Source organism: Capsaspora owczarzaki, assembly GCF_000151315.2.
Source record: "Capsaspora owczarzaki ATCC 30864 unplaced genomic scaffold supercont2.15, whole genome shotgun sequence".
Taxonomy (NCBI): domain Eukaryota; class Filasterea; order Ministeriida; family Capsasporidae; genus Capsaspora; species Capsaspora owczarzaki.
In genome coordinates, this window is record NW_011887306.1 from 335,447 (window position 1) to 360,827 (window position 25,381).

Sequence of the window (25,381 nt, forward strand, 5' to 3'; positions counted from 1 at the left end):
CAATCCACGCGATGTTGCGGGAAGGGTTGTACCCGAATGCATTGCGGTCACACAGAGATTTTTTACGGGTAGTGTTCGACATAGCCAACATACTATCCCGATCATTAAATTTCGACCCCCCCCTCTTTTTTTCACTTTTTCGCCCTCCCTGGGACCTGTGTTGCTTTCCGTCTCGCCCCGCGGAATGTTCATTCATGGTACGGTGTACCGAACGTCTGATGAACACCGGGAGCGGGGGTTGTGAGTCATATCAGAGCAGCAGCGAGCAAAATAAAAAATATAAGGAAACTCAAAAAATTCACTTTTCCCGCCCAAATTTTGGTTTGGGTTCAGTCTTTTTGTGCGCATGACTCGCACACGCAGTCAGTCCACGTCCCGCGTGGCTCCCAGACAGCCCCCGGTATGGCTGCGTCCAACTTCACCAAAAAGACCGCTGCCCGTGCTGGACAAGATGCCCAGGGAGGTCGTCCGCGGTCAAGTGCTCGCGTTGCGAAATGCTGGCCTCTCCTACAACAAGATCGCCACCCAGCTTCACCTCCCACGTTCTACAGTGATCAGCATCACCCAACGTTTCTCGGGAAGGGCGACGACGAGCGACAGCCCCCGCCCCGGTCGCCCCAGCAAGCTCAAGTCATTTCACCGCAACAACATTGTAGCACAGATCCTCCTCGATGAGTCCGACACCGCACCCGAAGTGGCCGCCACTATGCGCACATTGTCCAAAGTTCGTGTCTCTCCATGCACGATAAGAAGGGTGCTGCATGGTGCAGGACTTGTCAACGGAGCGAAGGTCAAAAAAGCCCTCTTGAAAGAGACACACAAAGAGCGACGCTTGGCCTTTGCACTCGCTCATCAGCATTGGACCGTCGATGACTGGCTGAGGGTCGTCTTCTCTGACGAGACTGCTCTCTATCTCTGCAAGAACAACAACTGTGGACCGGTTGGCGAAACGTTGACCGATCGATGCGTGCAGGGCACGGTCAAGTTCGGCGGTGGCCATATCAATGTTTGGGGCGCCATCTCTCGTTTCGGAATTTCGCTTTTCTGCGAGGTCGGCGACGTCATGAACGGCGACACCTACCTCTCAGTTTTGGAGAGCGAGTTGCTAGCAAGCATTCGCGTGTGGAACAACAAAAACGAGATGATTTTCATGCATGACAATGCCCCTTGTCACAAAAGAAAAGATGTGGCGAAGTGGTTCGAAACCAATCAGATCACCGTCCTGGACTGGCCTGCGAACTCTCCCGACCTCAACCCCATCGAAAATGCGTGGAACATGGTCAAGAACAAGATCTACCAGGAGAGGGAGATCAAGAGCAAGGCCGCGTTGTGGGAACGCTTCCAAGCGGTCTACGAAGAAGTGCTCACGCCAGAGGTCTGCCGCGATCTCATTTCATCGATGCCGCGCCGCATTCAAGCTGTGATAGATGCCAATGGTGGTTATACCAAGTACTGAAGTGGAGCGAAGGCGCTGCGACACGTTGTTTGTGTGCCATGTAATGCTTTGTGAAAATTGGGCAAAAAAGCCGCTCTTTTTCTGTTTTTTTGAGTTTTCATTTTTGTCTGTTCTCGCTTCGAATCTTAACTCCCAGCCCGCTGCTTCACTTCTAAAATGTGTCTGGTACACTGTACCATGAATGAACATTCCGCGGGCGAGACGGAAAGCAACACAGGTCCCAGGGAGGGCGAAAAAGTGAAAAAAAGAGGGGGGGTCGAAATTTAATGATCGGGATAGTAGAGCGATTCCAGCACCACCTCGGCTTGAGATATGGAGGGTTGAACTTGAACTCCCCACCCCTCGCGCATTTGTCGAAGGATGGTCGCTGGCAGGACCATCACAACCTGAATGTCGTAACCGATGACAGCTGGTTTCACAGTACGCTTGTACCGAACAGCACCTTGCTCATCTCGGACAATCAAATCGACAACGGGATTAGTTGTGGCATCGAAACAGCCCGGCCAGTTACGAACCACTTGAATTGCTTTCACGCGGATCGAACTTCCGTTGCTGCCCCGAGGCACTGTAACATGCAGATCCTGCAAATGCGGCAACACCTGTTCTCGTTTGATGCCCTGCACGCCTTGCCAGTACTGCGCCTCGTTCATAATGAGTTCAGCAATCTCGGCTGGTAGTGCTGGTAGCGCTGCTGATTGATCCTCCAGCTCTTGTCTGCTGGTCAGCAAGCAAAGTACTGTCTGAACATCGTCGGCGGTTGCTAATCGTGGATGTATGGAGAATGCAAGAGGGTGAAACTGGTTGCTGAGGCTGTGCAACGAACAATTACAGTAAGTGGGCAGTCAGCACTACCATTCATGGTTCGAGGAACATTGGCAGAGGGGGGGGGAGATGGCGCTCTCATGTTCAAGTTCCAAAATGGACACCTACGTAGGATATGCCGACCCGGTGACTGAAAGAAATGCCCTGTCGATCATTTGAATACCAGCAATGCCCATGCAATTAAAAAGTAGGCTGTTGTCCCAATGGGGTGAGCAGGATGCACAAGCTAGCAAGATCTGGACCCGAAGTTCTGGACCCGAAGTTCTGGACCCTGGCTCAATGTCCGAGACGAGCAAAACGCACAGCAACTTACTCGAGGTGTCTCAATGTGATATTTTGGGTGATCGCTCGAGCAAACGCAATTGCTCCAGCATCGCCAATCCGATTCATGTCCAAACTGTTAACGCCCTAGCTCAGTGAATACTCTGAATGCTCCTCTGCTGGATGACCCACTCGTGGATGCTTCAGCAACAGTGGGATGCCTTACACGAGCGTAATCACATTTGTGTTCACTTCGAGCGCCCGAGCCAACGCCTTCGCTCCAGCATTGCCAATCCAGTTCCGCTCAAAACTGCCCGTCTCATCCGTCAGTGAGCGCTCTGAACGCCCTCTGCTGCAACCACCCACATCACATGCATCCGTCCAAGCGAGCTGCTTTACTTGAGCTCGGTCAGCGTCTTGTTCCCCTTGAGTGGCTCAGCAATTGCCTTCGCTCCGGCATCGCCTATCTGATTGTTGTGCAGACTGTTCATCCCCTCCATCGGTGAGTACTGAATGCTATCTGGCTGAGTCACCCACTCACAAGCATCAGTCAAAGTGAGATGCTTTACTCAAGATAAGTCACCGTCGTGTTCACTTTGAGTGCTTCGGCGATCGCCTGCGCTCCAGCATCGCCAATCTGATTGCTACTCAGACTGTCCCCCCCCCCAGTGAGCTTGCGATGCTCTCTACTAGATCACGCACTCCAATGCATCATTCAAAGTGAGATGCCTTACTCGAGATATTCCAGCGTCTTGTTCACCTTGAGTGCCTCGGCAATTGCCTTCGCACCCACTTCGCCAATCAGATTCCGGTGCAGACTGTCATTCCCCTCCATCGGTGAGTTGAAACCGTCAACTCACATGCATCAGTCAAAGTGAGATCTCTCACCTGAGCCGGATCAGCGTCGTGCCCACTTTGAGTGCCTCAGCAATCGCCTGCGCTCCAGCATCGCCAACCCTACAACCAGCCAGGCTGTCCACGTCCCAATCTCTCAATGAGCACTCCAAGCAGCCCACTGCTAAAGTCGCCCACTCACATGCATCTGCTCAAAGTGAGATGCCTTACGCGAGATCAGCCATCGTCTTGCTCACCTTGAGCGCTTCAGCAATCACTTGCGCTTCAGCAGCGCCAATCTGATCGTCCATCGCACTGTCCCACATCCCCCCTCCCATTTTCGTCAACACATGCAGTCCGACTCGAACTGTCATCACACAGTTCCAGTACACACACGGCTTGGTTCTTCACCTGCAGAAGCGACCCTGGTCCCTGACTTTGAGATACAACTGGCGCTGTTGTGCAGTCATCACAAACGACAGCATTGCAGCTGGAAAAGGCTCCCCTTTGAAAAATGGACTGCCTTTTCACCATCATCGTTCATAGTCAAGTTCATAGTTCATGATGATGATGATGATGATGATGAGACCTGAACATCATTCAAATCCTTGTTTGACGAAAGGGATAGTGAATAAGATACAGGAAAGAACCAAAAACAAAAAAAGCTCAGTCTCCCTCCCTTTCAAGTTTGGTTTCGTTTTTCTCAGTTTTCTTCTCAGTTCTCAGACAGTCCCGTTCTCAGCAAATTCATTCCAAACAAATGGCAAGCAGCCTGGTCAAGGACGCGAGTCTGATCGACCGCGTCTTCCGCACCTTCATCATGCGCACAACCTTCTTCAAGGAGGGCTGGGGCAGCAAGGAGGACATGCACCGCATCATCAACCTCCGGCGCTTTGCCTTCTCCAGCCGCGAGAACTTTGCCTCGCTGCTGCCCGACGCGCTCCACCCGACCGTCCACATTGACAAGGTTTGAGCAATCGCTTTGATGTTGGGGGTTGGATGGTTGTTGTTTCGGAGTCCTTTGCGGATGACTGCGAGGTCGAAGGGTTGACTGCGGCCACATTGGTTCCTGTGTGTGCTCTTCCATCCACTTCCACTTCTCTGTCGACTTTGCGATGACTGACACACACACACACACACACACTCTCTCTCTCTCGTTCGTTGGTCTTCATTCATAGGAGGAGCAGGTCGACAGCCGCACGCGCATCCTCAAAGGCCACTTCCAGTCGCCGCTGGTCGGCCTCCTGCCCGGCCTGCTGCCAAAGGAGTCCGAGACGGCCCACTTTGAGCTCGTGCTGCCAGTTCGCAGAAGCGCAGTCCCGCCAGCGCCGTACAAAAAGTCGCTCGAGCGCGTCGTGCGCGGCCTCGCGACGCCAGACGAGACGGTCGGCTCGGTCGGAGGGGCGCCAGGCACCGCGGCCAGATTCACGGACGGGTCCTTGCTCAATCGATGGGTGCACTCCATGCTCAACATGGCCATCCAGGTCAACTCGGAGGCCGGCTCGGGCGGCCCGTTCTCGTCCAGCGCCCGTGCTTCTGCTGGCTCTTCTTCCGCTGCTGGCCCTTCTGCGCCGTTCTCATCGGCCATGCTCAACGATTGGCTGGCGAACGTACCTGCAGCGCGTGCCGCTATGGCGACCGCCTTGTCGCAGATGGCGGCAGCAGGATCAAAGCCGGATAGCGCCGTGGACGACATGGTGCAGCAGCTCTATGCCGCAGGACCGCAGCCCATACTCATCCAACTTGCTGGGACTGGAGATCACTACTTTTGGCGGCGACGCCACCTCCTGGCAAAGCCGTTGCTGCACGACAGCGGCATTGGCTCAATCATTCTCGAGAATCCCTTCTATGGCCTGCGAAAGCCCGCGTACCAATGGCGATCGTCGCTGCTGCATGTGACAGACCTGTTTCTCATGGGAGTGGCTTTGATCCTCGAAACAACGGTGCTCTTGCGCTGGTGCGAAGAATCTGGCTATGGGCAGTTGGGCATGCAGGGGTTTTCCATGGGCGGCCACATGACGTCTCTCGCCGCGTCGGCCTATCCCAAGCCGCTTGCCATCATCCCCTGTCTTTCTGCGAGCACTGCCTCCGCTGTCTTTGCCGATGGTGTCATGAGCAGCGCCTGTGCATGGCCAGCGCTGACTGAGCAGCTCAATCAACTTGAAGCCGAGTCTTTGTCCTTGCCTTCCATGGTACGTCTCTTGCGTGTTTGTTTTTCGTGCATAGCTGTTCTTGAAGCACTGTGCAGCTCATCTTTTTGAGCTGTGTCGTTGGTCTGTTCCTGTTTCTTGTTTTCTTACTTTTGCTGTTTTTTCCTCTTCTTGGTTATTTTTTTTTTCGCTCTTCACTTGCAGCCGCCATCTTGCAAAGTCAAAGGAGTCCTTCGCCCAGATCTTAGTCAAACCGCTGCTCAACGTGACGTGACGCAGATGATGCGCTACTTTATGGACGAAGCGACGCACTTGTGCAACTTTTTCACGCCCGTTTCGACTGCCGCCACCGTCATCGTCGTGGCGCGCAACGATGCTTACATTCCGCTACCATATGCTGAAGAGCTGTCTCACCTGTGGCCGGGCAGCGAGGTTCGCTACGTCGGTGGTGGTCACGTTTCGTCCTTCTTGTTGCGGCAGGGTGTGTTCAAGCAAGCCACAATGGACGCGTTTGCTCGATTGGCCAAGCTACAGCTCGAAGAAACGCAAGGACAAAAGACCAGCGCAAAATCCAACTCGGTCTGAACCAAAAAAAAAAGAAAAAAACGTTTAAAGTCAGATTTTGTTTCTCTTCTCTGTTGTCCTTCCTTTGTAAATTATTGAATAGATTGTTGTGAATCGACCTGACTTTGCTCCTTTTGCTTGAAACGTTACTTTACTACACAACGCAAGTCCTGAAGCCTCAGTAACCCGAGTAACCTGCTGAGAACACGTACTAGACACAAAACTAACTCCAGAGATAACTTTAACGACTCAGGGCGCGCAGTTCGTTGAGAATGAGCGGCCCAATCACGTGGCATGCGGCCCGCAGTGCCATCATTGATCGATACATGCCTTGGTAAGGCTTGTAAATTGGAGTGGTGCGTCCAATGTTGTACATGGCGTACACGGCAACGGCGAAAAAATGGTAGACCAGCAGCGTTGGCCGTGGGTTGGTGCTGCTCATATGATGATGATCAGCCAAGATGAGACGTCCAAAACCAACTCTCAACCAAAGCAAAGAGATGAGAGAACGCCCCACACTTACACGGATAACAAGGAAACCGGGCCAGCTGCGCATTCGCCGCCCAACATGAAATATTGGAAGCAGGCCTCACGAAGACTCTCCAGGTGCTCGTCAGCAGCCGAGAACAGAGCGTAGAGCGCCTGGGCAAGCACATTCACTACAAAGGAGTGGGATTGCTTGCGATGCCAGTGGAATCGTGTCAACTGTTTCAGAACGGTGCTGTGATCGCCCAGATCGGGGACTGCGCGAAGAAGCTCGCGCCAGAGGCAGACGTCCGAGAAAGCAACAGTCATGCCGCCTGTCGAACAACAACAACAACAACAAAAAAAATAACGAAAGAAAGAAATGGTTGAGTGCATGGCATGGCGATTGCGGAGTTGAATGACTGAGAAAAATGATCAATGCTCTGATGAGTGTGACACCGACCTCCAGTCAACGGATGACGCATGTTCAGAGCATCGCCAAGCAAAAGGACGCCCTTTCGCTTCAACGGAGCTGCCGGCAAGTAACTGTTTGGCATTGTTCGAATTCGATCCTTTTCGCAGGCTTCAAGGAAAGCGGCCTGAAAAACAGAATCCCAAGTAACCGCAAACACAGGTGAGCTTTCTCAGCAAAAGGGCATCAGTGGTAAATACAAAACGCTCGAAAACATACACGGAAATGCGTTGGCAATTGAGGGGCAACATGGTTGATGAGGTGGTTCTGAAGCAGGAAAAAAAATACAGCAACAATGGTTGAGTGTGACCAAAAGCCAAAGGTAGATTCTGACGAACAAGGTCGAGATCATACCTTCAAATCACCGTTTCCATTGCTGGGCACGGGTGGCCGAACGTCAACAAGGACGCGAGTTTCGTTCGATCCAATCTAAGCCAGAAAACAAGCAGAAGATCAGAATGAGCAAGAACGGAACATTTTTGCGCTTCGATCAGCACTCCAATCCATACCTGATAGAAGAGAATAGGAGACGGGCGAGCCAGGACAACCTCCGCAAAGTTGTATTGGAGCATAGGGCAGTTTTTGAGGACAAGACTGGAGTGACACCAACACAGCAAGTCAGAAAATCGTTGGAGGCGAACAAAAGTTTAAACTTGCGACCAACGACTCAGCTTACCCGACAAAGTGCGAGCGGACTTCCACCTCGTTGGCAACAAGGTCTTTGCGAAACTTGGAGAAGCACCCGTCGGCCACGATGGTCAGAGGTGCGCGAACAGTCTGCTTGTGCAAGCAAGAGCGAGTGAGAAGCGATTCGAATGAGAATGCTCTCGCTCTCTCACTCTCAACTGTTGTTCGTACCAGCGTCTCGGAAGTCTTTTTAGACTGGTACTCGACGCCAATAACGGTGGAATCGGCGTCTTGGGCGCGCAGCAGGGTGCCCACGGTGCCTTCGATGATGGTAACACTAAAAGAATCAGCCGTAGTCAGCGAACAGTGCAACAACAAGCTTTGATTTCCGCATTGTAGTAGTCGTACTTTGATTCTCGACGAGCAGCTTCGCGCAACTTCATAATGAAGCGTCCGTGGTGGAACGACCGACCAGCCCGCGTCTTGCCGGATTCGTCCAACGGGTAGGTGAGCTGCACGGCTTGCCCATGATAGTGGACAAAGTAGCCGTTCTCGACAACGGAATCAATCCCTTCCAAACAATCTGTGAAAGCATTGACGCAGAAAACGGCAGAAATTGGGTGAGTGAACGGTGCAACTCCTCTCCCTTTTCCCCAATGACGCCAGTATGATCGTTCTCACTTTCAAGGCCCAGTTGCCGCAGGGCAGCTACGCCACCTGGCTGTAGAAGCTCGCCGACAATGCGATCGGGCTCGGACAGGTCGCGTTCAATCAGCGTGACCTTGCGACCATCCTTTGCCAAGGTGGCAGCCATGGCGCAACCAAGAATACCAGCACCGACAATAATCACGTCAGCCACAGTGGCGTCTGACGCAGGAATGGCATCCGGTGTGCTGTTAGCGGCGATCGGAACGTGCTTGGCAGCCCATTTTGACCTCATTGCTGGAACAACCGGCGTGAGAGGTGCCTGCCAAACAAAGCAACATGTGAGCCATTTGATTTGTCGAACAAAGACCTCCCAAACTAGTTTGTTGCGCTCACCGGCTGAACAGTAATCCTGGCCTTGGCCAGCTTGTACACTACGAACGAAATCACAGCAACAGCCGCGAACGCCGGCGAGACGGCAAATCCGAGTAAACCCATCTCGTTTGGTTGTTTTGTTGTCTGTTTGAAATCTTGTCTTTGAACTAGGTTTGTGTTGGTTTTCTATTGGATTGCAAGTGATTCCCGAGCGAGGTAAGTCAAAAGCACTCGTTCGCTCCGTTTTCCATCAGATCGGATTGGGATGAGCGTTTCCCCCCCCCCCAAAAAAAAAACAAAGCCAATGTGCCTCGATAGTGCATGCTCGGCTTGTATTTTACCAGCAGCAGGTTGCTTCTCTTTGTGCTGCTTGATCTCGTGTTCCATTGGCAGCTCGGCTCATGTTTTTCGGCCAATCAAAACAGCAGTCGCTTTACTATCACATCTCGCTCTTGTCCGTCTCTGAATTGAGCACGCTTTGAGGTTCGCATTGCCAACGATGCGTTCCAAGAAACATGACTGTCGACTTGTTGAGACGGGGCGACAGACGGTGAAATCCAACGACCGAGACTCGCCGGCGGTCTCGCATCAGCCCACCTTTTTGATTGTTGCCGCTCTTCTTCTTCTTCTGATCTCCTGATCTCCCTCTCTCCCTCTCCCTCTGTCGATGCCTTCTCTTCATCCTGAATGAGAATTAAGCTCGATGTTTGATTGCATGGTTTGTGATTTTGAGTGATCAACCATTGAAACCATTGAACAAAAAAAAAAAAAAAAAAAAAAAACATGAGGAGATGTTCATCTGTGGCGTGATGTTGAAAAAAAAAAAGAGGTTATTGTTCGCGTCACACGTTTTTGATGGAATCGGAACAGCTGAGGTCGAGAGAAACAGTCATCACAAAAGGAAGAGAGCAACGAGATGAGACGAGGAACGGAGCGACGAACGACGGCAGAGTAAGCGACCCCAAAAACAAACAAAAAAGAGCGCCAAAAAAATCTCAAACGGAAATGAACGCCGAAAATCCGACTTGTCACTCGTTCAAGCACTCAGCATCAGCTGTTGTGCTTTTGCTGCCTCGCACTTCCACAGCACACGAGCACCAAGAAAAACAAAAGGCGATGGTGTTAAAAAAGTGCGAGAATATACAAACCAGAGTGAATGGAAACAAAAACAAGCCAGAAAAGCGAGAACAAAAGAGAGACTGAACATTGAAAGTCGAATGTCATATCAAAGGCCTTGGAATGATTCTGTGTGATTCTGACAAGGGCCGATTGAAACACGAGCAGTTATCGCGGTGGCAAGCTGACTATGAATGGAATGAAAGCAACGAGATTGAATATCAATGCAAACGATTCACGGGTTTTCGCGAGGGCAGACAGACAGACAGAGCTTGGAAAAGAGGCTCTTGTGCCTTTCAAGTGCAGCATCTATCGATCCATGTTGCTCTTCTGCAAGTGGAATACTCATCTCATTCGATACATCAGAACCTCACTCCATTTTTTTGACTGACTGCAAAGTCCCAACAACCATCTTCAATCTCAAACAATGACGACCGACACTCCCGCGTGGAAGGCGCTCCAGGAGCACTACGACACCAAGGTACAAAGTGGAATCGTTGGATGAATCACTTTGCTTTGCTGAACGCTCATCAGTGTTGAGCGGGTGGAAGGGGAGAGTGCGTGGAATGGATGATCACGACTCGCCCCAAAAAATCACTCACCGTCTCACCCTCTCATGAAACTGATGAAACTGTGACGTGGCACTCGACCATCTCGACCATCTCGACACATTGACACACACAGGCGTCCAAGTGGCAGATGCGCGATCTGTTCCAGGCCGACCCTGCGCGCTTTGAGACGTTCTCGCGCGTGCTGAAGCAGGGCGGCAACAACGAGAACGGCGATTTCCTGCTCGACTTTTCAAAGAACGTTATCACGGACGAGACCTTCAAGCTGCTGCTTGCACTGGCTCGCGAGCGCGGCGTTGAGCAGATGCGGTAAGCGCCACGACGCAAGCGAGGGTGGGGGGGGGACGCGGGAGAGTGAGTGAGAGAGCGAAGCGCAATCGTTGGATCGTTTTTGATGACCTTTCGACCCGGCTTCGACCTTTTCCCACTCCATCCTGTTCTCCCCCCCCCCCGCCTCGGTTTATGACGCCGGAGAGCGAGTCGTTGTGAAAAATGCGTCAAAACGCTGCCCGACTTGACCGGTCGTGGGTCGCAGAGACACACGCTGGGACTTACTTTCACTCACACTGTGAATGCGCAATCTGGACAGCGACAAGATGTTCAAGGGCGACAAGATCAACATCACCGAAGATCGCGCTGTGCTGCACATTGCACTGCGCAACCGCTCCAACAAGCCCATTCTGGTCGACGGCGTGGACGTCATGCCAGAGGTCAACGACGTCCTCAAGCGCATGCGCGTCTTTGTCGACAAGGTCCGCTCGGGCGAGTGGAAGGGCTTCACTGGCAAGGTAACGTTTTTTACTTTTCTTTTTCTTTTTTTTTTTTCTCTCCGTGTTCGCATCATGTCCGAGTTGTACAAGTCTCACTTTTTTGTTGTTTTCACGTGTGCAGGCGATTACTGATGTTGTCAACATCGGCATCGGCGGTTCTGATCTGGTACGAATGTTCGGCCGAACGAATCTTGCTGTTTAGCCTGTGTCCCGTTCCCCTTAACCCTAATCCTTTTTCCCGGCTGTTTTGCTTCTGCTATACGCTAGGGCCCCGTGATGGCCACCGAGGCACTCAAGTCGTACTCGTCGCATTTGAACGTGCATTTCGTCTCCAACATTGACGGCACCCACCTTGCCGAAGCCACCAAGCGCCTCAACCCCGAGACCACGATCTTTGTGATTGCATCCAAGACGTTCACTACGCTTGAGACCATCACGAACGCCAACTCGGCGAAGGAGTGGATTCTCGCCGCCGCCAAAGATGTGAGTCGTCGGGTTTCCGCGTTTTTTGTTTTTTTGTTTCGTCTCCCTGCTTCATAAGCGCATTTTGGCTGACTTGTTTTGTTCCTAATCCCTCCCCCACTTCCCAGGTGTCGGCTGTCGCCAAGCACTTTGTTGCCCTGTCCACTGCTCGCCCGCTGGTCGAGAAGTTTGGCATTGACGCAAACAACATGTTCCCGTTCTGGGACTGGGTTGGCGGTCGCTACTCGCTGTGGTCGGCCATTGGCATTACCATTGCTCTCTACATTGGCATGGATGGCTTTGAAGAGCTGCTCGCTGGTGCGCACGAGATGGACAACCACTTTGCCACTGCCCCGCTGGAGCAGAACCTGCCCGTCATTCTTGGTCTGCTGGGCGTCTGGTACAACAACTTTTTCGGTGCCCAAACACACGCTATTCTGCCCTACGACCAGTACATGCACCGCTTTGCGGCGTACTTCCAACAGGTAACGGTTGTCAGACATTTGCACTGTGGCGAAAAGTGTGAATGGGCTTCTCCTTTGTTGCCACCCGATGTGCAGTAGGCTTGCAAACTTACGCTCCTTTTCTTTTCTTTTTTTCTCTACCTCCCTCTTTGATTCGTTGGCAAATGCTTGGATAGGGAGACATGGAGTCGAACGGCAAGTCAGTCACGCGCGACGGCAAGGCAGTCAAGACCTCCACCGGCCCGATCGTCTGGGGTGAGCCAGGCACGAATGGTCAGCATGCCTTCTACCAGCTGATCCACCAAGGCACCAAGGTCATCCCGGCCGACTTTATTGCCCCCGTCGAGTCGCAAAACCCGATTGCCAACAACCTTCACCATGTCATTCTGCTGGCCAACTTTTTCGCCCAGACTGAGGCCTTGATGAAGGGCAAGACCTCGGACGAAGCTCGCAAGGAGCTGGTGGCCGAAAAGCTCAGCGGCGACAAGCTCGAAGCGCTGCTGCCGCACAAGGTGTTTGCCGGCAATCGCCCCACCAACTCGATCATGTTCCAAAAGCTCACCCCGCACACGCTCGGTCTGCTGCTGGCGCTGTACGAGCACAAGATCTTCACCCAGGGCATCATCTGGAACATTAACTCGTTCGATCAGTGGGGTGTCGAGCTCGGCAAGCAGCTCGCCAAGGTCATCCAGCCCGAGCTCACTGCCGCCGGTGCCGTTTCCTCGCACGATGCCTCTACCAACGGTCTGATCAACTTTTTCAAGACGCATGCTCGCAAGTAAAATGTGCTCCTGTTTTTGTTTTCGGAAGTGTTTTCAATCCCAGATTTGCTGTCAGCCCGCTTTTGTTGATGTTGGGGGATTTTTGGTGGGTTGGAATACATGTATTCTCTGCCGCCTTTGAGCTCTTGTATCCCATAGTACAGAACAAGGTGAGCCATCGTGACGACCAAGCAAATTTCCACACCAAATTCGTTTTGCTGCCAATGACGTTGAGCACTATCGTCGTCATCCACATTCGCGCAAAGTGGTTTGGATTTGTTACACGTCGATTTTTATTTTTATTTGAGCTCAGTCACACTTTATCGCCGCACCAACAACAGCGAGATGGGTGGAGGAGGCTCGAAACCGAAAAACGAAGGTAAAAACCAAAAAAAAAAAAAAAAATCAAACAAATAAGAAGCAAAAGGAAAATAAGCAACTGTAGCAAACAAAGGCAGGCCGGACCCGAGTCGCCTCCAACTCTGGCCTCTGACTCGCCATGGAAGCGCCTGCTCACTCCCACGGACGGGTGTGGCGTGTCCCTGGTCAGACCTCCATTTCCGCCGTCCGCCACAACAAACGGGCTGCGGTTCCATTGTGATTTTATTGATTTTTATTGATTTTTATTGATTTTTTTCTTTAATGCTGCCGCTCGTGTTTCGCTTTTCGTTTGCTTTTTGTGCGTTTTCTCGTGTCCGCAGCGGCGCAACTCTTCTTCGACCGCATCAAGGCGCAGTACGATGTCGGCAAGGACACCAAGGGACTGCCCAAGCCAGACGCCTCGTTCAAGGTAAACAACCAGCGGACTTGCAAAAAACAAACCCCAATTCTTTTTTTTTTTTTTTTTTTTTTTTGGTTGTTGTTGGTTGTTTGTGGATGCTCTGCCAGTGAAGCAGCAGCCGTGACAACTCTCCCCCCAGCACGAAGGATGCCATGTCGTGTGTTTTGTTTGCTTGTCGGTGGTGGTGGTGGTTTAGTTTTTTCAGCATCACTTTGCTGAATCGGACGGAGAACGGCTGCTTTTGGTTGTGTTGTGACTCCTCTGCCTGTCGGTGCATTGCGCATCCCACCCAGCCACCCACAAACACACTCACACATACACGCAGGATGCGATGGATCGGTGTTCCATCCAACGGCGATTTGATCGAACTTGTCAAGAAGACATCATCCGTCTGCTTGACTCACACTCTCGGGGGTTTTTACGTCTCCTGCTTACTTGCTCAACCTCTCAAATGCTCTCATGCTTGGGGGGGGGGGGAGAGACTCAAAAAGATTCCAAAAACAAAACGGATGGTGCTTGAGGGCAAAAGGAGCTCACTGCGAGAATTCTCTCGCTCTCTCTGTCTCTCTTGCTCGGATTCAGGCATTGGCTTCAGCGCTCTGCGCCATTCCTCGCGACGACGAACACGCCGTCATCAGCATTTGCAAGAAGCCCGTCAACGAAACCATCGTGGCTGCACTCACCAAGGCATTCGTGCGAAACCGAGCCATCGAAGGACTGCTCTTCTCCAAGTGTGAAGTGAGTCGTACATCTCCGTTGCATGTGCGACCAACCAAAAAAAAAAAAAAAAAAAACAGGCGGTTGCTCACTCGTGCGCGTCTGGTCTGTCATTGCAATGGTGATGGCTGCATCGGATGCCTCTACAGATGAAGGACAACGCACTGGCTGCACTGTTCCAACTCATCTTTTCAAACATTCGGATTGCCTTCTTTGACCTGTCACAAACGAGCTTATCGAGCGAGCAGCTCACTTCCCTCTGCGAGAGCCTGCTCGCGAACGAGTTTCTCCAGAGTGTCGGCATGGTTGGCCTTGGTATCACGGACGCAGAGGTGGAGCCCGTTCTCAACCTGCTGCGCAAAACACGCACCCTGCGTGCAATCGATCTCTCCGACAACTTGTTCACCGCAAAGACACTGGAAACGCTCGTTGATATTGTAGCAGCGAACGCGACCATATGTCGCCTCACGCTTCGTGGATACATCATTCCAGCACCGCTGCAGCGACGGCTGTCCGATCTTCTTGACCGCAACACGGCCGTCACCCAAGTGCTCGATGAAATTCTCGATAATTCCTGCAAACGCAACTTTAGCACCCGTCTTTCTGCCTTCCGCCGATCTGTCTTCCTCCGGCGAGGAGAAGAGGAACCGCAAGAGGGCGGAGTTGAAGACGCCGCTGCACCAACGTATAAGGTGGGTATTGTGTGGGGATTGCTGGAGCTGCTGTTTTGCGTTTTGAGGGGGTGGGGTGGGTGGCAATGTTGTTGTATGGACGTTCCTCTTATGTGTCCTCTCATCCCAACAAACAACAGCTCTACCGTTCATCAACTGTGCTGAATGACAAGTTTGTGCACATTGTATCCGAGCGGTTTGCCGTGTCTTTTGGCGAATCGAAAGGCCGAAGAAGCGAAATGCAAGATGTGCTCTTTGTTCAAGGCCGATATCGTGGCGAGGTCGATCAAGATTTTTTTGCAGTGTATGACGGGCACGGCGGACGGTATGGAAAAGCTCGCACTGATGTATCAACTGAACAGGAATGGCGTGCATACTCACGTCTGTTTTTTTTTGTTTGTTTGTTGTTTGTTTCATTGATTCCTTCCCCGGACTCGTGCCTTGCAAATTTTTAGAGAGCCGGCTGCGTATTGCGCCAAGCATTTGCATTTACTAATTGCCACAGAAATGGAAAAGATCCCTGCTGGGGGCATTCCTGCCGCTTTCAAGGCTGCTTTTGCAGAATGCAATCGACGGTTATCTGCATTCTGCAGCATTCAAGGCACCACCGCGACCTGTCTGTACATTTCGCCAGAGAAAACCTTTTATTTGGGCCACGTCGGTGACTCGCGCGCCGTCTTTGCCACGCGCAGTGCGTCCGCGCCAAGCCATGCCGTCAAGCTGTCGGAAGACGACACCAAAGCCTTCCAAGATGCAGGTGTTGTGCAACTGACGCGAGACCACAATCTCAAGGACGAGGACGAGCGGGCAGCTGTTGCAGCGCGCGGCTGCACCAACTTTGCCAACAACCGCGTGAACGGGCAGCTCACGCTTACGCGTGCCTTGGGTGATTCCAACTTGTCTTCGTACTTGTCCTGTGAACCCGACGTGTACGAGCATGCCCTCATTCAAGAGGACGAGTTTGTCATTCTCGCCTCTGACGGCATCTGGGACGTGGTGACGCCGGTTCGAGCAGTCGAGTTTGTGCGCGAAAAGCTGGCTTCCGCCCCTCTCGACGGCATTGCGCAGCAGCTGGTCGATCTTGCCTTTGAATCCAATAGCATGGACAATCTTTCTGCCATCATTGTCTTTTTGCGTGCGCCAAGCAGCACCAAGCGCGCCGAGCCAGCCGAGCCAGCTGAGGCTGGATCTGCTGCCGCCGCCACAGTCGACGCGACGGCTGACCCAGCCACGCCAACCACGCCAACCACGCCAACGCCCAAGACTCCTTCCAGGCATTCTGTTGGGTTTCTCTGAGCAAGCTATGAATTGTAGCGTGCAAGAGGGGAGGGGGGCCTGTCCGATTCGTTAGAGTCTTCTTCTTTGGTGAACACTAGAAATGCTCAACGCCACGTCGAGCGAGCAAGGTTGTTCTTGTGATGAGATTCGTGTTTATGGTTTTTTTTTTTTTTATTGTGCGGATTAGCACCCGTTTGCGAAGTTCTGTTGTTGGTTTGTTTAGTTGCTTTTCGTGTGTGCTTGTGCGTGTCGTGTATGTGTGTCTCGGTGTATGTGTGTGCTCGATGTTGCGTGTGGTCAACCGTGTTGTAGCTGGATGTGTGCGATTGGAAGTTTGTTACTTTCCACTTCCTGCTCTATTCCCCCTCTTCCCGCCCTGCTGCCTTCCCTTGTCTATGTGTTTGCTTCTGACGTTGCATCGCTGGATTATGCTCCACCTCCCTTTATTCGGTGGCTCATCCCCTTCCCAGTCTTTGTTCGTCAATTCCACTCAACCCAGACTCCACAAACAACCACGAAAAATGGGCAACTGCTGGACCGGTCTCTGCTCCAAGGAGGAGGAGTCGAACGATGTATGTTCCCCCTTTGTTCCTTCACACACACACACACACACACACACACACACACACACACACACACACACACACACACACACACACACAATCTGCATCTCGTTCAGGGTGGCTGTTGTGACGATTCAAAAGGGGGAGAAAAACGAAGCGATCATCCGGCTTTTTTTTTTTTTTTTTTTTTTTTTTTTTTGTATGGGGTTTGCATTAGGCGCGTCTTTTTTTGCCCTTTTGTTCATCCGCCCCAACGACCACGCACTCGCTCCACTTGTGCTCTTGCTTGGAATGAGGCCTTCGCTTCGGACAAACCCCCCGCGTGGTGATGCTGCGGCTGAGGCACAACGTTTGCCGGGGGCAAAATCGATCATCACTCAATGGAATCGCATACAACATCGCTCCAGCTCGTGACTTTTTTTTTTTTTGTTTTTTTTTTTTTTTTGGTTTCCTTGACACAATCGACGACGACTCGCGAACTGCGACGTCTCCGAATTCGATATTCTTCTGAACGGGGTCGCGCAGTGCAAAACTTGACTCTGAGGCGGGTTTGCGTTTGACGGATGGCTTTGTTCAGCTTGGTCACGTCAAAGTGTCATTTGGCTGAGCTTCTTTGCTGTTTCCCCCCAGCCCTTGGAGGAGGGGAACTTGACATGCAATCGCTGTGTGTTGCTTGCCGTACTGTACTTAAATCCAACACATTGGCGTGATGCAACAGATCAACTCGTCGGAACGGACACACTTGCTCAAGTCGCCCGTGATTAACAACTACCATCAGGACTCCCGCTCACAGCCTTACCCAGTCACCTCATCTTCGATATCAGGCTCGACACAGTGAGGAAGACAGATATGCAAAGGCCACTGGTGGTGTCACTGTGGCCAGTGTTGATCTGACTTTTTTTTTTTGCGCTTCGTGTGTTGCCCTTTGCCTCACGCACAACAACAACAACAACAACAGTCGAGGAAGCGCCCATTCGACAAGAAGCTCGCGCACTAGCCGAGTAGTGGAAGCCAATTATCTGGCCAAAGTAGAGGCACGGACACAAGAGTAAGAGCACCTCAATCCTTTTGTGTCATTTAACGCCTGAGTTCTTGTCGCTTATTCGATGCCCGCACCTTGCTGTCTCGACTATAGAGCCATGATCGACGTGTACGGTTTTATGCCGCCATCAAAACGCCTAGACCGCGCTTTCGAGTACGCTGTTCGCGACGGTTGTTTGATTTGTGCTTTCACACCCTCCCCCCCCCCGCCATCTCTCACTCCCTCCCCGTTTGTGCACTTGCTTTGATTTGTATTCCTGTAGCTTTTCGGCAATTGCCAGCAAGCTGCCAAGCGTTCAATCAGTGCAATTGGTTGACAGCTTGCCGGAGGTCAGCGACGCGGCACCCGTCCAAATCCTGCTCGCTAAGGCTCCTCTGTCGGCCAGCGAGCTCAGCAACTTTAAGCAAACGGCTGCAGCTCTGTCACGCTCAGCGTCCAAAGTCGCCATCGAGTCCAAGGACTCGTTGACTGCCAAACTTCTGGATGATTGAGTAGCAGCAATATACTGCGCCACGTTCTCTCTCTCTCTCTCCCCTCCCCCTCTGCTTCAACCCTCCCACCGATCATTCCAGCGTTTTTTCTTGTTTCGTATGTTGTCGGTTTTCTTGTTTTCTGTTGAGACTTTTGTGCTATTGCTGTATCTACCGAAAATTCACGCCGATTGCCTTGATTGCTTTTCTTTCTCTTTTTTTTTTTTTTTTGTTGCTGTTTGCTGTTCCCCCCCCCCCTTCTATTTTTTTTTTTCTGTGTCTCTTCTCAATGCTTTGGCTCTGGTGCTTTTTTTTTCTCCGGATCGTCTCTTGCTGTTCGTATCGGCACAACAACCATTGCGCCGAAACAAACGCGACTGCCCGTTGAACAGTGGAAACAAAAACTTGCAAGAAAAAGTTATATTGAAAACAATCGCATCAAAACAGAGGAAAGGGGTGCCACAACAAAATCCGCAACGTAACGCGCGCGCTCTCTCAATGTTGAATTATTTGATTCAAACTCCTAAATTGAGAGCACGCAGTGAAGGAACGGTAGAGCGCTTAATAGCGGTAGTGGTCGGGCTTGTAGGGGCCGTTCTGGGGAACCGAAATGTAGTCAGCCTGCTCGGCCGAGAGGGTGGTGAGCTTGACACCGAGCTTCTCGAGGTGGCAGCGGGCGACCATCTCGTCGAGGTGCTTGGGGAGCATGTGGACGCCAAGGGGGTACTTCTCGGCGTGCTGCCAGAGCTCGAGCTGGGCGAGGACCTGGTTGGTGAACGAGTTGGACATGACGAACGAGGGGTGGCCACGGGCGCAGCCGAGGTTGACGAGGCGGCCTTCGGCGAGGATGATGATGTGCTTGCCAGAGGGCATGGTGTAGCGGTCGACCTGGGGCTTGATTTGGACCTTCTTGGCAATCTGGTTGAGGTAGGCAACCTCAATCTCGCAGTCAAAGTGGCCAATGTTGCAGACGATGGCGTCGTCGTGCATGTGCTCAAAGTGCTTGCGGGTGATAATGTCCTTGTTGCCGGTGGTGGTGACGAAAATGTTGCCCTCAGCGCAGGCAACCTCCATGGTGGTGACCTGGTAGCCCTCCATGGCGGCCTGGAGAGCGTTGATGGGGTCGATCTCAGTGATGAGGACGCGGGCGCCCATCGACTTGAGGGAGGCAGCGCAGCCCTTGCCGACATCGCCAAAGCCAGCGACGACAGCGACCTTGCCGGCAATCATGACGTCGGTGGCACGCTTGATGCCGTCGATGAGCGACTCGCGGCAGCCGTACAGGTTGTCGAACTTGGACTTGGTGACAGAGTCGTTGACGTTGAACGAGGGGATCTTCAGCTTGCCCTGCTTGAACATCTTGTAGAGGTTCTTGACACCGGTAGTGGTCTCCTCAGAGATGCCGCGGATGCCAGCGAGGTACTGGGGGTACTTGTCGTGGACAACGTTGGTGAGGTCACCGCCGTCGTCGAGAATCATGTTGAGGGGCTGGCCGTCGGGGAAGATGAGGGTCTGCTCAATGCACCAGAGGTACTCCTCGTCGGTCTCGCCCTTCCAGGCGAAGACGGGGATGCCAGCGGCGGCGATGGCAGCGGCAGCGTTGTCCTGGGTCGAGAAGATGTTGCACGACGACCACATGACCTGGGCGCCAAGAGCGGTGAGGGTCTCGATGAGGACGGCAGTCTGGATGGTCATGTGCAGGCAGCCAGAGATGCGGGCACCCTTGAGGGGCTGGGCAGCGCCGTACTTTTCGCGCAGGTACATGAGGCCGGGCATCTCGTTCTGGGCGAGCTCGATCTCCTTGCGGCCCCACTCGGCGAGCGAGATGTCGGCTGTTCAGAAAAACAAGGGGGAGGGGATCAAAGTTAGCAGATGATGATGATGATGACGTTGTTGTTCATCTTGGAAATGGACAAAAAAGAAGGGGAAAAGAAGGAAAGGGAGGAAAGGAAAGAAGGAAGTAAAACACATCACGTCTTTTCTTTTTTTTTTTTTTTTTTTTCTTTTTTTTTTTTTTTTTTTTTTTTTTGATCGTTTTGTCGTTTTGTCGTTTTTGCAGCTGTTGTCAGTGTGCCTGTCGCTGTGTGTGACTCTTGACACTACGCACACACGCACACACACACACACACACACACACACACACAATCATGCAGATCGATCGTCCGATTTTCCTTCTTTTTTTTTTTTCTTTTTTTTTTATGCTGCGCACATGGCGAAGACGTGGCATGATCTTCCAACCGTTTTTTCACTTGTTGGCGATTGTCCCGTGCTTCCGCTTTCCACGAACTGCATCGACGATGACGCATCTCACGCTGGAGAAACAGAGTTGCACGGAATGCAGGGCAGTGGACGCGAGACAGAGCGCGAAACCAGCACGCAACGTCGAAAGACCGTGACTTTTTTTCACTGTGGGACACCACATGTAGCGATTTTTTTTTCTTTTCTTTTTTTGCCGTTGTGCCGCTCTTTTTCGCAGTGCGCTTGACACGCGTGCGGCGAGCGCGTTGAGCAAAACGACAGAGACACAGCCAGGCGAACAAGCGAGAAGAGGATGCGAAACAGAAACGAAAGAAAAACGAAATGAAAACGCAGCAAAAAAAAAAAAAAAAAATCAAGACGTACCAACTTTGTAGTTCTGCTTGGCAGCCATTGTGGGAATAATGTGTTGAGCTTCTTTCAAAAAAAGAGGAATGGAAAGATTTGGAAAATGTGAATGTGGATTTCTATTGTTACAAACATCCAATTTGCATGGGGATGGAAGATTTGACATTCCATTGAGGGGAAATTCATCTAGAAAATTGCAAACAGAACAAAAAAAAAAAAAAAAAGAGCAATTGAACAGAGCAGAACAGAAGCGAGTTATCGTTGTGTCTTTCAATGCCACGTGCATGGAGCATAGAGACATGTCAGATTCATTGTGCGAGTCGTTTCCAGATGAAATAGCGAGAAAGAACGGGGAAATAAAACAAAACTAGGAGAAAAAAAAGTAGCTGCAGTAAGACTACCCCATTGCCTCTCCTCGGCGCGCACAACGTGAGCTCGGTTGCAAAACGTCGAGAAGGCGTTCATTAACGAGGCGGCTGCATGGCTTTTGACAGCCTCGCATTAGAACACGCCTCCACTTCGCGCTCAAGCAACGAGGTTACAGCTCATCAACCTGCATGGGAGACTTGTCTTTGTTGAGCAACAAAGACGGGATGCAGACTAAAGAAATGATCCTTTAGAGTGCGGTCTTACCGAACAAATGCAACTGCAAAAAACTCAAATCGACAAAAAGAGGCCGAGTGCTCATCCACGTGTGACCATGAGGACGGCCGTTCGCCAAATTCGTGCGTTTCAATTATGGGAGATGGCCAAAATTACGTCTTCCTTAACAAATTGGTAGTGATAAATGAACTGTCGATGATCGACAGCCTGCTGCTTCGGACTGAGCGTGTGGCCTCGCGGGCAAACGTGATCTCGTAAAAAAAAACTTGAATAGGTCTCCCGTTGTACCGCCAATACAGCGTTCGGCTGGTTGAAAATTATCGGAATCATGTGTTTGCGTATATGGCACAAATGTGACATGCGTGTACAGCCGCAGCTGAGTTGGGAGAATGGGAGGACGGAAAGGGGGGGGGGAAGAACGCGATTCAAAAAAAGGGTTGCGCTTGCATGCCGCATTGCACTGGGGCTGGATGGAGAGTGTTAAAATCCCGGACTGGACAAGAAGGGTACTCGGGTGTGGGAGCATGGCAAGACCAGGAGTGAGGAGAGGTTGGTTGGAAAGTTGAAAACAAAAGATCGAAAAACAAAAACCTGCACGGCGTTTTCGTTTTGTATCCTGACTTGCTGACCAGTCATGTGGCTGCTGGAGCTCACTCCTCATGCTTCTTTTCCCTTCTCTATTGCATGTCTACATGTACTGTCAATACTTTTAGGGCGAAGGGACCGGTTGGTACAACGAGAGCGAGAAAGGTTGCCGGAAGAATCAACGCAGTCAAAAATCAACGCGATTGTTCGGCCATCGTTTTGTGCGCTCTAAACCAAGTCACGCCGCCCAGCAAAACCACTCCAATATTAGGTACAACCACTTCGGCCATTGAAAACTGCGAGCTCGTGTTATATTCTAAGATCGTTCCACGAGGATACGAGTAATGGGTTGATGATGAGAGTAATAATAGGGAAACAAGAGACTTCACTTATACAAAGCAACAAGTGAACACTCAAATACAGATACAAATCAATCCATAACACCTCGACCGAGAGCGGTTTGCTTGTTTTGTTCTTTCCACTCCTTCATGTTTCAAATTGTCATTCCAGCCTGTCGACTTATTTTTCCACTTTAGTTGTGTTTCTCAGTCTTCTTTCTTTTTTTTTTTCTTTTTTTTTTTGCCAACAATGCTGTCGCATCAGAGTATGACTCGGAGACAGCGCGAGTTGTATGATAAAGTCAAGAATGCGAGAGGAGAACTGAGGTTAGTAGCCGAAGCTATTGCAACAGTGTGACTGCGCGTGTATTGACTGTACAGCATGGAGGAAAGCTTGCCAGAGGAAGAGATTGGCGATGCTGGCGCGAAGGCGATTGCTGAGGCACTCAAAGTGAACACGACGCTGACTTGGCTCTCTATGCCATCTACGCCGGCGTCATCTCCGACTATGTCATCCACAAGCTGCGCGACAAGATGCTCTCTCTGGCCCTGAGGTCTGGTCCCCAAATCGTGGAACCCAGCTTGTTTGCTGACGACACTTCGATCTTCCTGTCGGATCCCAACCACATCCATGCCCTGTTTGAAGTCTACGCAACAGTTGGCAGGGCTACCAACCTCAAGATCAACGAGGCCAAAACCTCCGTCCTGCGTCTCGGCCCCCTTCGGGATGCCGATCCGCCGGACGGCTTGGCTCATCTCCAATGGGTACCTCCTGACGGCACCACTCGAGTCCTTGGCGTGCAACTCGGCTACGGCGATCTTGCCAAAGCCAACTTCGAGCCCCTGCAAGCCAAGGTCGCGCGTGCGCTGGGTCGTTGGTCGCGCCACAGTCTCTCGATCGCTGGCAGGGTCCTGATTGCCAACGCGATCGGACTCTCCCGCGTCTGGTACCACTGTCGCTTCATCCACATGCCCAACAAGTACTCCAAGGCGCTGTCCGACACTGTCAACAAGTATCTCTGGAAAGGCCGATTCTCCCCGGTCGCCAGGAAGGTTGTGACCGCTCCTCCCAAAACGATCATGTTTGGGCTTGGACTCATCGATCTCCCCACCAACATTGCAGCGACGGCTGCCCAAGCGCTAATCAACTTCCTGTCGCCTGTCCCCAGCTTCTGGAAGTTGGTTGTCAACCACCTCGCCGAAGTGGCTGACAGACCAGCTCGGCTCTCCGACTATCCTGTCGCCGAGTACACGGCCATGCAGCGGCTAGTCGCCAAATTCCCATTCAGACTTTCGCTCTCGGTGTTCTGGCACCATGCCTTCAGGGCGTGGCGCAGGCTGCTCCCTTTCTCTGAGCCTCCTCGCTCGAAGAATGAACTGCTCGCCACTCCCCTCTGGCGCAACCCCATGCTTGACATGATCGACTTCAGGATGCTACGGAAACACGGCATCTCGTACCTCCATCATCTCCACTCTGGTAAGAAATGGCAGTCGGCCCGCGATCTCCGCGAGTTCTGCGACTCCCGTCTGCCACAGGTCGAAGCCAGACTCCAAGTGATCCGCTCCAAAGTCTCGCACATCGACCCGTCCAAACTGCGGATCGCCCCTGTGCGCTTCCGCGAGAACGATTGGGTTGTTGACTCGTGGGGCTTCCTCCGCAGAATCTTGGAAACTCCGGCCGCCGACGCCTTGTCTGTGCGCGTGAAGCCCTACGTGTTCCGCCTTCACGGTCAGGTTGTGGTGCCCAAGCACATCCTCTCAGCCAGGCTCCCGCTTGCTGAACTCACCCCAGCAGTGGTCTCGGATTGGACCTCTCCGTCTGCCAAGCCCCACACCAAGAAAAGCGACCTGCTGATGCAGCTCGCTGAAGCCTATCCTCCACCAAAACGCCCTGAGGTCGAAGGATTCTTCTTTGGCTCTCTTATGCGTCTCGACGTTGACCCATCCCGGCTGCAGCTGCGTGGCGCTCCCGAGAACATGTATCGCTCGCTCTGCATCGACAAAGACCTAGACGACCTTCGCCGCACCGCAAATCGCTCCAGGAGGACGATGCTCGAAAGCCGCCATCCCTCTGAAATTGAGAATGCCCGCTACTGGCTGGCACTCTACCCCAAACACATCGAGGAGTGCAAAAAGCGCGTGCACATCGTGCGATGCACCTCATCTGACGCATCGCTGCGCAATCTTCGCCACATGCTCACGCCCGCCCCGGTCAAACCAACTGCCCTGGTCGAGTGGGAGCAAATCCTAGGACCCGTGCACTGGTCCAAACTGCGCCGCAACATGATGACCAATCTTGTCCCGCGCAACCGTGCCGGCCTCATCTGGCGCATCGCTCACAACACCGAGTACCTGGGTGAGATTCGTCTGCTGTCTCGTCGCGACAAGCTCACCAACGAACAACTCCGCGAGGAGTCACACAGTGGCGCGTTCGCCTGCGTCCACTGCTTCCGACTTCATGGCACCCGTGCCCCTCTCGAAAACTGGCTGCACATGATTGTCCACTGCCCCCTGGCTGTGGCGGTCTGGCGCGAGGCCGAAACGCTGTTCAGCCACGCGCAAGGGCCCTGGTTCCCTAGACAGCGTTCGCAATGGCTCTTTGGCCCTATCAAGAACAAACGCTACCACGCCTTGATGAAAGACGAAGCACTCGCTTGTCTCACCATCGTCATGCACACTGCCCGTTGGACTCTCTGGACGCTGCGCTGCACTGCCAAGTTCGGCAACACAGTGTTCACCCCCGCCGACGCGGTCCTCCGCTTTCGGTACCTCATCACACTGGCAGCGCGCCTCGAGCACTCTACCAAACCCCTCCCCAATCCCTGGAGGACTGACGACGACGGCGACGACTTTGGCGCCGCCCCTCTCCATACTGATGAGCAAGAGCATCCCCCCTTCGAAAGCAGGTGGGGAAAG

The 25,381-nt window shown here is 52.3% G+C and overlaps 9 protein-coding genes across 9 annotated transcripts; 6 read left to right on the forward strand and 3 right to left on the reverse strand.

Annotated features, from left to right (window-relative positions):
• Positions 1 to 451: 451 nt before the first annotated feature.
• CAOG_09071 (hypothetical protein) lies at positions 452 to 1,456 on the forward strand (the record flags this gene model as incomplete). Its single annotated transcript, XM_011272502.1, has 2 exons — positions 452 to 724; positions 857 to 1,456. 2 exons carry the CDS (start codon positions 452 to 454, stop codon positions 1,454 to 1,456), a joined length of 873 nt encoding a protein of 290 aa, XP_011270804.1.
• A 263-nt stretch (positions 1,457 to 1,719) lies between these two features.
• Positions 1,720 to 3,843, reverse strand: CAOG_07295 (hypothetical protein; the record flags this gene model as incomplete). Its single annotated transcript, XM_004343104.1, has 10 exons — positions 1,720 to 2,266; positions 2,387 to 2,470; positions 2,592 to 2,675; positions 2,766 to 2,849; positions 2,939 to 3,022; positions 3,109 to 3,192; positions 3,274 to 3,357; positions 3,428 to 3,496; positions 3,605 to 3,688; positions 3,785 to 3,843. 10 exons carry the CDS (start codon positions 3,841 to 3,843, stop codon positions 1,720 to 1,722), a joined length of 1,263 nt encoding a protein of 420 aa, XP_004343154.1.
• A 146-nt stretch (positions 3,844 to 3,989) lies between these two features.
• CAOG_07296 (hypothetical protein) lies at positions 3,990 to 6,212 on the forward strand. The gene is made up of 3 exons (XM_004343105.2): positions 3,990 to 4,340; positions 4,552 to 5,565; positions 5,728 to 6,212. The coding sequence occupies exons 1-3, from the start codon at positions 4,134 to 4,136 to the stop codon at positions 6,106 to 6,108; spliced, it is 1,602 nt and encodes a 533-aa protein (XP_004343155.1). The 5' UTR covers positions 3,990 to 4,133; the 3' UTR covers positions 6,109 to 6,212.
• A 17-nt stretch (positions 6,213 to 6,229) lies between these two features.
• On the reverse strand, positions 6,230 to 9,855 carry CAOG_07297 (squalene monooxygenase). Its single transcript, XM_004343106.2, has 12 exons — positions 9,820 to 9,855; positions 8,693 to 8,857; positions 8,333 to 8,618; positions 8,060 to 8,234; positions 7,883 to 7,988; positions 7,701 to 7,801; positions 7,534 to 7,618; positions 7,379 to 7,453; positions 7,244 to 7,291; positions 7,016 to 7,151; positions 6,611 to 6,887; positions 6,230 to 6,521 (listed from the first exon to the last, which is right to left on the reverse strand). The coding sequence occupies exons 2-12, from the start codon at positions 8,792 to 8,794 to the stop codon at positions 6,329 to 6,331; spliced, it is 1,584 nt and encodes a 527-aa protein (XP_004343156.1). The 5' UTR covers positions 8,795 to 8,857; positions 9,820 to 9,855; the 3' UTR covers positions 6,230 to 6,328.
• A 359-nt stretch (positions 9,856 to 10,214) lies between these two features.
• On the forward strand, positions 10,215 to 12,834 carry CAOG_07298 (glucose phosphate isomerase a; the record flags this gene model as incomplete). The annotated part of the gene is made up of 7 exons (XM_004343107.1): positions 10,215 to 10,268; positions 10,472 to 10,665; positions 10,946 to 11,144; positions 11,248 to 11,292; positions 11,394 to 11,609; positions 11,717 to 12,073; positions 12,229 to 12,834. The coding sequence occupies 7 exons, from the start codon at positions 10,215 to 10,217 to the stop codon at positions 12,832 to 12,834; spliced, it is 1,671 nt and encodes a 556-aa protein (XP_004343157.1).
• A 324-nt stretch (positions 12,835 to 13,158) lies between these two features.
• CAOG_07299 (hypothetical protein) lies at positions 13,159 to 16,278 on the forward strand (the record flags this gene model as incomplete). Its single annotated transcript, XM_004343108.1, has 6 exons — positions 13,159 to 13,192; positions 13,515 to 13,603; positions 14,177 to 14,332; positions 14,461 to 15,003; positions 15,123 to 15,307; positions 15,438 to 16,278. 6 exons carry the CDS (start codon positions 13,159 to 13,161, stop codon positions 16,276 to 16,278), a joined length of 1,848 nt encoding a protein of 615 aa, XP_004343158.1.
• A 464-nt stretch (positions 16,279 to 16,742) lies between these two features.
• On the forward strand, positions 16,743 to 18,406 carry CAOG_07300 (hypothetical protein). The gene is made up of 5 exons (XM_004343109.1): positions 16,743 to 16,832; positions 17,542 to 17,657; positions 17,782 to 17,871; positions 17,959 to 18,018; positions 18,128 to 18,406. Exons 1-5 carry the CDS (start codon positions 16,782 to 16,784, stop codon positions 18,354 to 18,356), a joined length of 546 nt encoding a protein of 181 aa, XP_004343159.1. The 5' UTR covers positions 16,743 to 16,781; the 3' UTR covers positions 18,357 to 18,406.
• A 334-nt stretch (positions 18,407 to 18,740) lies between these two features.
• Positions 18,741 to 21,045, reverse strand: CAOG_07301 (adenosylhomocysteinase). The gene is made up of 2 exons (XM_004343110.2): positions 20,958 to 21,045; positions 18,741 to 20,167 (listed from the first exon to the last, which is right to left on the reverse strand). The coding sequence occupies exons 1-2, from the start codon at positions 20,983 to 20,985 to the stop codon at positions 18,897 to 18,899; spliced, it is 1,299 nt and encodes a 432-aa protein (XP_004343160.1). The 5' UTR covers positions 20,986 to 21,045; the 3' UTR covers positions 18,741 to 18,896.
• A 1,954-nt stretch (positions 21,046 to 22,999) lies between these two features.
• CAOG_09072 (hypothetical protein) lies at positions 23,000 to 24,962 on the forward strand (the record flags this gene model as incomplete). Its single annotated transcript, XM_011272503.1, has 2 exons — positions 23,000 to 24,821; positions 24,889 to 24,962. 2 exons carry the CDS (start codon positions 23,000 to 23,002, stop codon positions 24,960 to 24,962), a joined length of 1,896 nt encoding a protein of 631 aa, XP_011270805.1.
• Between the last annotated feature and the right edge of the window lie 419 nt (positions 24,963 to 25,381).